Source organism: Herpailurus yagouaroundi, unplaced genomic scaffold, assembly GCF_014898765.1.
Source record: "Herpailurus yagouaroundi ecotype Mexico unplaced genomic scaffold, PumYag 28, whole genome shotgun sequence".
Classification (NCBI taxonomy): Eukaryota; Metazoa; Chordata; class Mammalia; order Carnivora; family Felidae; genus Herpailurus; species Herpailurus yagouaroundi.
The window spans coordinates 10,864,614-10,874,875 of NW_024412376.1; the positions used below are offsets into that span (position 1 = coordinate 10,864,614).

General features: G+C 50.3%; 1 protein-coding gene across 1 annotated transcript in view; it reads left to right on the forward strand.

Annotated features, from left to right (window-relative positions):
• LOC121022590 (L-gulonolactone oxidase) overlaps positions 1-9,021 on the forward strand; it is a 37,804-nt gene extending 28,783 nt beyond the window's left edge. Inside the window, exons 8-12 of the mRNA XM_040463863.1 lie at positions 352-428; positions 5,717-5,866; positions 6,730-6,894; positions 7,391-7,481; positions 8,255-9,021. Coding sequence (XP_040319797.1) covers positions 352-428; positions 5,717-5,866; positions 6,730-6,894; positions 7,391-7,481; positions 8,255-8,383 — 612 coding nt within the window. The 3' untranslated portion in view covers positions 8,384-9,021. The remainder of the gene's footprint in view (positions 1-351; positions 429-5,716; positions 5,867-6,729; positions 6,895-7,390; positions 7,482-8,254) is intronic.
• The last annotated feature ends 1,241 nt before the right edge of the window (positions 9,022-10,262 follow it).

The window sequence follows — 10,262 nt, forward strand, 5'->3', positions numbered from 1 at the left end:
AAGCGATGACACTTACTGTGTGTTACGGGCTGGCATGGGGTTTGTAAATGGTGATCGCTGGACACCTGCCTCCGGGGCTCAGAAGGGGAGGGACGGATGCACATCGTCATCTTGTGCAAAATAAAAACATACCTAAAGACATAAATATGCAGGAAACGAAAGGGGTGGGGCATGCAAATTGGCTGGGTCACCAAGAAGTGAGGCTTTCGATTGTCCTGGCAGGTGGGTCACCCCCTCTACACACACATGCAGCCACTCTTGGACACATCTCCCTGTAGGGGGACACTATGATAATAGGTCAGAAAGCAGCTGAGCTCCGGCCCTGAACTGATTACAGATTCTTCTCCCCAGCCCCCCTCCTCTTCAGCCAACTGGTTTTGGGACTATGCCATTGGATTCTATTTACTGGAGTTCCTGCTCTGGATCAGGTAGGAATGCAAGGTACCTTCTTCCAGCATCTGCCATATGCTGTTGAGGATGCGGTCCACCAAAAGAATAACACCCTGGCCTTTATGCATGTAAATTAGGGTCTAGGGCAGTGATTTTTCAACGCTGCCTACACATTCAAATCACCTGGGGAGCTTTTTATAAAATGCCAGTGCCCGCGTCCCACTCTTTGACCTCCAAGTGATGTAAATCTCATAATGTCCTGTTTTCTACCCCCTTCTCAGCCTGACATCTAGGCTTATGCTCAGACTCCATGTCTGCTGGTAGACACGTAACTCTCAGTGATGGGGAAGGTTTCATGGGTTCTTGAATGGTAACTTTATATCCTGCCAAGACATGGAATGACATGATATAAAAATTTTTTGAAATATTTTATACATACAAAATAATATAGAAAACATATATTTAAAATATAAAGAATAACGTGGGGCGCCTGGGTGGCTCAGTCGGCTGAGTGTCTGACTTGATTTCGGCTCAGGTCATGGTCCCAGGGTCGTGGGATCGAGCTCTGTGTTGGGCTCTGTGCTGAGTGTGGAGCCTGCCTAAGATTCTCTCTCTCTCTCTCTCTCTCTCTCTCTCTCCCTCTCCCCCACTCACTTTCTCTCTCTCTCTTAAAAAAAAAAGAGTAATGTAATAAGCATCCACATGGTTACCACCACACCAGCTTAAGAAATGAAACAACATGAGTACAATTGGAATGGTCTTTACATTAAAATTTTTTTAACGTTTATTCATTTTTGAGAGACAGAGAGTACAGAGTATGAGCGGGGAAGGGGCAGAGAGAGAGGGAAACACAGTATCTGAAGCAGGCTCCAGGCTCTGAGCTGGCAGCACAGAGCCCGACATGGGGTTCGAACCCACGAACTGCGAGATCATGACCTGAGCCAAAGTCAGACACTCAACCGACTAAGCCACCCAGGCACCCCAGGAATGGTCTTTATGAAGTCCCAGGGGGTAACCAAGAAGTAATCACTACCCTGAACTTTATGTTTATCACTCCCTTGCATTTATTTGTATTTTAGTTTTATGAATCTTGAAATCAGAAATTTGGTAATTAATTCAGCTTCGATAGTGATAATTATCCATGTTGATATGGATAGCTGTGATATATAACGATCAGTCATTTTTCACTGTATGCATTTATCACAATGCGTTTATCCATATTCTTTTTTTTTTTAATCCATATTCCTAATAATGGGTATTTGGGTTATTTCCAAGATTTTTTTTCTTTTTTCTTTTCTTTTCTTTTCCTTTCTTTTCTTTCTTTCTTTCTTTCTTTCTTTCTTTCTTTCGTTCTTTCTTTCTTTCTTTTGCCATTACAAACCATATTGCTGTGAGGATTCTCAACCACTGCTCCTGATGCTTTTTTTTTTTTTTTTGTCTTGAGTATACTCATGAGTGGAATTCCTGGGTCATCGAGCATGAGTATCTTCAGGCTTATCAGATCAAATTGTTCTCCCAAGTGGCTATGCCCAGTGACCTCGCCGCACACTGTAGGATTCTCTGTGCCCCACAAGCTGGTCGAGATCGAAATTTTACATTTTCATGTGACGTGTATTAAATAGTATCTCACTGTGGTTTTTAATTCTTATTTCCATGCTTACTTGTAAGGTTGTGTGGTTTTTTAGTATATTGATCCTTTAGATTTCTCTTCTATGAAGCACCTGTTCATGTATTTTGCCCTTTTTAAAAATTGGGTGGGTATTTTTTTCTTATTGTGCTGTAGGGTTCTATGTATATATTTTGAGCACTCTGTTTCTGGGCTGAAATACCTCCCTGTTTGTTCTGTCTTTCACTTTTATGGCTTTTAAAAAAAAATTTTAGTGTTAGATGTATTTAATGTTAGTATAGTGAAATCTAGCTGTTTGTTGTTTTACCTTTGGGACGGTGTCTTCGTAAGAAATCCTTGCCTACTGAAAGGGCATAAGAGCCCATCAAAGGTGGCACTGATGACAGGACCTGGGAAACTAGCTGGAGTTCTTGTCGGTCCTGGACGTGGCTGAGACCTTTGGCACCTGGCGTCGGGTCTCCTCAGGGTAGGGGAGCTACAGGCGCATGGATGGGACTCACATTGGGGTGACTAACTGCCTGGAAGGTGTTAGGAGAGAGAAACTCAACACAGGACTTAATGCATCTGGGCAGGCAAGGGACAAGGAGGAAGCCGGCCTGGGGACCACGATCCAGCAGATTATGGGTGGGAGTGAGAGTGGAAAATGCCCCACCAGGCTTTCTCTCTAGCTTCTATCACAGCCTCTCAGCAGCTTTATGTGCGTGTGCCTGTGGAGCCCGATCCCAGTGAGTGGGCAAATAAATTGGGCTCTAAATCACAGCTGCCACTTCCCGGCCCGAGTGGGTGCTCTGTGAGAGCTCCACAGCCTCTGAGTTCAGCCCGTGGGGCTTTGGCTTAGGTGCTTCTGGAAACCGTATCCACCCAGACTCACCCCCTCAGCTCTGGGGTGCACACTCAGCCGTGTGCCGGAGGTGCGGGAATGAATGGCGAATAACAGATTGTACTTGGTAGTTTTAACGGCTTCTTCACAGTAAGACTCACTGTATCCCTGCAAGGTCAGGAACCCTGCCTGTCCTGTCACACTTGATCCCCAGTGCCCCAAGCAATGCCTGGCACCTAGAGGAGGCCCCTAGATATTTGTGTAAGAAATGCCACATTAAAAGCTTGGTGCCTGTCTTTGAGGAGTTTAGTAGTGGTCCACTGTGGGAGTGATGACGGTGGCCATAGCTGACCAGGACAGAAAAGCAGGCTGTCGGTTGGGAACAGGTCCCTGGGGGTGACCCAGGGCCTAGGCCAAGCTCAGCTCCTGTGGTTAGAACAGCCCTACTCCTGGGGGCCAGTGGAAGCCCCACCACAGCCAGCTGGCCTCTGAGACACCAGAGAGCATCTGCCTTGAGACAGACAGCATCCGTCTCCTACCCCACCCCTGAAGCAAGTACCCATGTACCCTTTCTGAGTCCCCGGAAACTCGGCAGCTTGGGGCCAGGGGAAGAGCATGAGCTTTGGACTCAAGGGGCCCTGGACTCTGATCCATACCTTCACTTCCCTGCTGTGTGACTCTGGGGAAATCGCTCAGCCTCTCTGAGCTGTGGTTTGCAAGTACATAAAGTAGAGCCACTAGCAACAATTGGGTTGTTTACTAGACATCACTTCCCTCCCTTCTCACAAAGGCTCTTGGTGCCCCCACTAAGCGGCAAGGTGCAAGGGCCTGGGTCTGCTGTTCTCTGTAACCCCCATGAGGTGCTCTGAGCACCTGGAATGGATTTTTGATGGACAATGAGGCGGCCGGGATGAGACCAGGGACAGGCCTCTGGGGAGCGTGGCTCTAACAAGAGGCTACCCGCCGGGAGGGAGAAGTCCAACTAAGCCTCGTTACCAGGAGTCTTGAGTGACTCCAGGAGAGGCACACGCTACAGCTGGCATGATTAGAGCCAGTTCAGCTCCCAGGACCCCGAGCTGGCAGGAGCTGGGTTCGTGAGTGGGATGACTGGACAGGCCCCTATAACCAGCCTCGGGGCTGATGTCCTCTTCAGGTGCGTCTCTAAAAGAATTGAAAACAGGGTCTCTCTCTCTCTCTCTCCCTGGTTTTTGTTTTTTTTGTTTGTTTGTTTTGTTTTGTTTTTAGACAAAATGTGAGCAACAGCAAGAGAGAAGGGTAGAGGGAGAGAAAGAGAATCCCAAGCAGGCTCCACGCTCAGTGCAGAGTCTGACATGAGGCTCGATCCCCTGACCCTGGGATCATGACCTGAGCAGAAACCGAGAGTCAGACACTCACCTGGCTGAGCCACCCAGGTGCCCCATGAAAGCAGGGTCTTAATGGCGGCCCTCTTGCACTGTTGGTGGGAATGCAAACTGGTGCAGTCGCTCTGGAAAACAGTGTGGAGGTTCCTCACAAAATTAAAAATAGACCTACCCTAGGACCCAGCAATAGCACTGCTAGGAATTTACCCAAGGGATACAGGAGTGCTGATGCACAGAGGCATTGTACCCCAATGTTTACAGCAGCACTTTCAACAATAGCCAAATTATAGAAAGAGCCTAAATGTCCATCAACTGATGAATGGATAAAGAAATTGTGGTTTATATATACAATGGAATACTACTTGGTAATGAGAAAGAATGAAATCTGGCCATTTGCAGCAACATGGATGGAACTGGAGGGTGTTATGCTAAGTGAAGTAAGTCAGGCAGAGAAAGATACCATAGGTTTTCACTCTTATGTGGATCCTGAGAAACTTAACAGAAGACCATGGGGGAGGGGAAGGGGGAAAAAAAGTTACGGAGAGGGAGGGAGGCAAACCATAAGAGACTCTTAAAAACTGAGAACAAACTGAGGGTTGATGGGGGGGTGGGAGGGAGGGGAGGGTGGGTGATGGGTATTGAGGAGGGCACCTGTTGGGATGAGCACTGGGTGTTGTATGGAAACCAATTTGACAATAAATTATATTATATATATAAAAAGAGCAGGGTCTTAAAGACATATTTACACACCCATGTTCACAGCAGCATTATTCTTAATAGCCAAAAGGTGGAGGCAAGCCCAAGTGTCCAGTGCAGGAGTGGATAAACCAAATGAGGTCTACGTTTATAATGGCCTCTTACTTGGCCTTAAAAAGGAAGGAAATTCTGGCACAGGCTACAACATGGATGAACCTTAAGGCCATTATGCTAAGTGACATAAGCCAGTCACAAAAGGCAAATACTGTGTGATTCCACTTCCGCGAGGCCCCCAGAGCAGTCACATTCATAGAGACAGATAGTAGAATCGGGGTCTCCAGGGGCTGGCAGGGGGAGCAGGGGAATGGGGACTTGTCTACTGGGGACAGAGTTTCGCTTTGTGAGATTCTGGGGATTCCTTGCACAGCAACGTGGATATACGTAACACTTAGTGCTAAACCTCATACTTAAAAATGGCTAAGATGGCAAATTTAATGTTAGGCAAATTTTTTTTTTACCACAATTAAGAAGGAAAAAACCCCAGACACTGAAAACAAGCTAGCCCTCACCAGGAGGGTAGTGGCATGCACGGGGGCGATCCAGAAGTGGCTTCTGGAAGTGTTGGGAGGGTGATTTGGAATGCTATCTGCATCCCCAGGAAGGTTTCCAAGCCGCAGATAGGCGGGAGTGGCAGAGGTTTGGACAGAACCTGCCGCCCCCCGCCCCCCCGCTCCCCCCACAAGGTTTGTAAGCACACAGGCGGCACTCACTAAGTGCTGGATTGTATGATTACTGATCATCCCTCTGCCCCGCCCCCTCCAGTTCCTTCCTGCCAGGCCTCGTGGGCTGGATCAATCGCTTCTTCTTCTGGCTCCTGTTCACGAGGAAGAGGGAAAGCAGCAACCTCAGCCACGAGATCTTCACCTATGAGTGCCGCTTCAAGCAGCACGTCCAGGACTGGGCCATCCCCAGGTAGGGGGCGCGCCGGCCGGGCTGCAGGGGGCGGGGTCAGTGTCCAAGGGACCCCCTTCAAGGGTGCCCCACGCAGCCCTGATGCGTGCTCTGCCAACCAGGCTCCTGGTCCTACCTATCCATTATGAGTAGGGGGCAAACTGGAGGCTGAGCCCCCTTCCGGCACCCTTGTGCCAAGCTGTTCTACGTCTACGGGGACAGCAGCCCAGAGGTGGGTCACGACAGGCTCGGGCGCGGAGTGTGGGGCTTCCTGCCCGGCTTCTAGTTGCTCTGGAGAGCTGTCCCCTGCATTCAGTCCCTCGAGGGGCGGCGCCCACCTAGCATGCCAGGGGCCGGGACTCTGCCTTGGGCGGCAGCCCAGGTAAGAACCTAGGTGAGGTCTGTAGCCCCAGCTTTCTCTCTGAATGGTCCCCTCTCTGTCTCTCTCCAGGAACAGGGGGGAAGCGGTGCCCAGGGCTTAGGCGAGACCTCTGTTACAGTGTTCAAGGGCTGGGGCACCACTCTCCCAGCGGGAATATTAGAACACGCGCAAGTGTTGGAATCAGACTGATTTTACTCTGTCAGAAAAGGAAGAGGCCCGGGGTGGGGGGCAGCTGGGGCCGGACACCTGAGAGGAGCCCCTGACTGGGTGGGGGGCCCAGGGCAGGCCCAGGAGCAGGAGGCAGCTCTCCAGCGGAGACACTCAGAGGCTCCATTTCCACGCGGAGGACTTTGAGAGCAACCGCTAAGCGTGGGCCTCCTAGAAGCCGGGAGCCCCCCCCCCCCGTCCCTGGGGGAGGGGGGCAGGCATGCAGAGCCTCGTGTGATGGCTCCCAGAGGCCCTTTCCCGAGGCCCGGGTTCTGCCCCCCTGGGCTGTGTGCAGAGAGAAGACCAAGGAGGCGCTGCTGGAACTGAAGGCAGTGCTGGAGACCCACCCCAAGATGGTGGCCCACTTTCCCGTGGAGGTGCGCTTCACCCGGGGGGATGATATCCTGCTGAGCCCCTGCTTCCAGAGGGACAGCTGCTACATGAACATCATCATGTACAGGTGACTGGCTCGCTGGGAGCGGTGGGGCTGGGGGAGGCAGCCCCTCAGCTGAGAAAGACCCTCCTTCAAGGCCAGTTCAGATGCTGCCCTCTCTAGCGAGACTTCCTTGATCCTGGCAGCGGAAAATAGTCTCTCTTCCTTGCGTTCCTACAACTCCCACTTCCTCCCCAATAGTACTACAATAATTCATATTAATTCATAGGTAATGTTCATGTGAATAGCCACCCTTTGTGAGATGGATGTCAGGCAACGGCAATTGCATGCCGTCTCATGTGCCTACCCTAGTTGATGGTTCGGACAGCCTGAAATGCTGTGTTGAAAAGGATTCTGAAGCCAGGTTTAAGTTAAGCAGAGAAGGGGGCCCCTGGGTGGCTCAGTCAGTTAAGCACCTGACTCTTGATTTCGGCTCAGGTCGTGATCTCATGGTTCGTGAGTCTGAGCCCTGCGTTGGGCTCAGGGCAGGGACAGGGCCTTACCTCCTTCTGCTCCCCACCAGGCCCTATGGCAAGGACGTACCACGGCTGGACTACTGGCTGGCCTACGAGACCATCATGAAGAAGGTCGGGGGCAGGCCCCACTGGGCCAAGGTAGGATTTGCCAGGGAGTGGCTCACAGGGCCATCAGCCTGGCAGCTGCTGTGAGCTTGGGGCCCACCAGAGGGCGCCTCTCTTCCCTGTTCGTCTGCCTGACCAAGGCTCAGAAGTTGGGCTCCAAGGGCTAAGCAAGTCACAGGAAGGAAGCTGACCCAGGCCCAGCTTCCCCCAACATTCATGTTCCAATAGCTCAGTGATTGTATTCCGTGAAGTCTCCCTGAGAGTTTTCAGAGAAATTTCCCATCTCTCATTTTATTCGATTCTCATGGAAACCTCTGTGAGCAGGGTAAGGCAGGAGTCAGTGAGCCCCTTTAACAGATAGGGAAACTAAGAGTCTTCAGAAGTGATGGGACTTACTAGTTAGCAATAGAATTGGGGGCAGAGCCCTCTCCACTGTCACGCTGTGGGGTGGTAAAGGGAATCCAGAGTTTACTGTTAATGCTGTAACACCTTCTGTCTTTACCTTCCAAGAACTTCCTCTCTTCTGTTTGGGTCTTTACATTATGTGTGTACTCGCATGCATGCTTGTGTGTGCAAACATATGTGTGCACACATACACATGCATGTGTAGGTATGGGTACATGCATTTTGTATGCATGCATGTGTGTGCGGGTAAGTGGATACATGTGTGCGCATTCACGCGTGTGTGTGCCTGGGGATGGGAGGGTCACGTGTGCAGGCATACAGACACAAGGCTGCCTGTTTGCAGCCCCACTGAAACGTCAGCTCTAGGGAACAAGGTCTGTTGTGTCTGGTTGCTTCCACAGGCCCACAACTGTACCCGGAAGGACTTTGAGAAAATGTATCCAGCCTTTTCAAAGTTCTGTGCCATCCGAGAAAAGCTGGACCCTACTGGGATGTTCCTGAATGCGTATCTGGAGAAGGTGTTCTACTGAAGCAGAAACAGAATAAATCGAGCGAACCCCATCCCGTCCCTCAGGTCCACCTCCAGGAGGTTGAAGGTTCAATGTCCCCACTGGCCCGATGGGGAGCAGACCTCTTTCCGCGGGCCCTCTGCCACGGCACCCACAGCTGCTCCCACCCACAGCCGTGAGCCTGGATCTAGGCAGCGCTCCCCACTCTCTTCCTTCCTTTATCCCTGCAACAACCCCATGCAAGGAAGAGCACCCAAATCTCTACATCTCCTTGCGGCAGCCCCCTTCCCCGAACCTACAGTCACCACATTCTTTCCCAGGAAATAGAGAAACCCTGAAATGTTATGTTTCTTGAAGAGGGCAGGCCTTCGGTCATTCACAGCTTCCACCTGCCGGCTAGTTGTCTGTGACTCCAGGGCCCCCGTTAACGTGTGTCTGGGCACAGCAGTCTTGTGTACTGTGTCCTGCCTCCTGTCACCCTTGAGGGTTTTTCAGATGCCCAGGTGTGTGCCCACCTGCCCTGGGACTGCCCTCTCCCAGTTTCTCCCCGTCCCCGTGACCTCCTATCACCTGACCTTCAAGCATGGCTGCTTCAGGGGATGTCTGGGGAGTGGGACTCTCTTTGCCTTCTTTTAAATAAAGACCAAGAATTGATTCACTCTCTGCGCCCTCCTCTTCATCTCCAGGTAACAGGAGGCTCCCTAATTTCCTGGCTTCCCTCCAGAGCTCATGGGTCTTGAGCCTGCCTGGAAAATGTTCTTCCCATTCCTTTTGCAAACTTAGTTTCAACTTGCCTCTGACCTACCACACTTTGTGATCATTGTTTTGTGAGCGTTGTCAAGTGCTTGGGGGGATTAAGAGAACATTAGGACAGGTTTCTGACCTCAAGAAACTTATATGCTAATCTCATATCTCATAAAAGGATAATATCCATGGTATGTGAGGAGCTCTTAACAACTCAACAACAACAACAACAACAACAGATGTTTGAATGGGCAAAGGACTTGAGTCGACATTTCCCCAAAGAAGATATCCAGATGGCCAATAAGCACATGAAAAGATGCTCCACATCACTAATCATTAAGGAATGATTAGTTCATTCCCTAATCATTAAGGAAGTGCAAATAAAACCTCAATGAGATATCACCACACCCATTAGGGTCACTGTTGTTAAAACAAACAAACAAAACCAAAAAAACCTCCAAAAAATAACAAGTGTTGGCAAGGAGGTGGAGAAAGTGAAACTGTTGCACATCGTTGGTAGGAATGTAACATGGTGCGTCCATTCTGGAAAACAGTATGGTGGGTCCTCAAAAAATTAAACATAGAATTATCATATGATCCAGCAATTCCACTTCCGGGTATATGCCCAGGACTGAAAGTCGGGCCTTGAAGAGGTATTTGTACTCCATGTTCATAGCAGCATTATCCACAATTGTCTAAAGGTGGAAACAACACAACTGCCCCTAGATGAATGAAGGAATGAGTGCGTAACATACGTGCAATGGAATATTGCTCAGCCTGGAAAAGGAAGGAAACTTTGACCTATGCTACGTGGGTGAACCCTGAGGGCATCGTGCTAAATGAAATACACCAGCCACAAAAAGAAACACTGTATGATTCCACTTAGATGGTACCTAGAGTAGTCAACTTCATAGAGACAGAGGGTAGAATGGTGGTTGCCAGGGGCGGGGGAGAGAGAACAGGGAGTTCATATTTAATGGGGACAGAGTTTCAGTTCCAGACCATTAAAAAGTCTGGATGCGGGGCGCCTGGGTGGCGCAGTCGGTTAAGCGTCCGACTTCAGCCAGGTCACGATCTCGCGGTCCGGGAGTTCGAGCCCCGCGTCAGGCTCTGGGCTGATGGCTCAGAGCCTGGAGCCTGTTTCCGATTCTGTGTC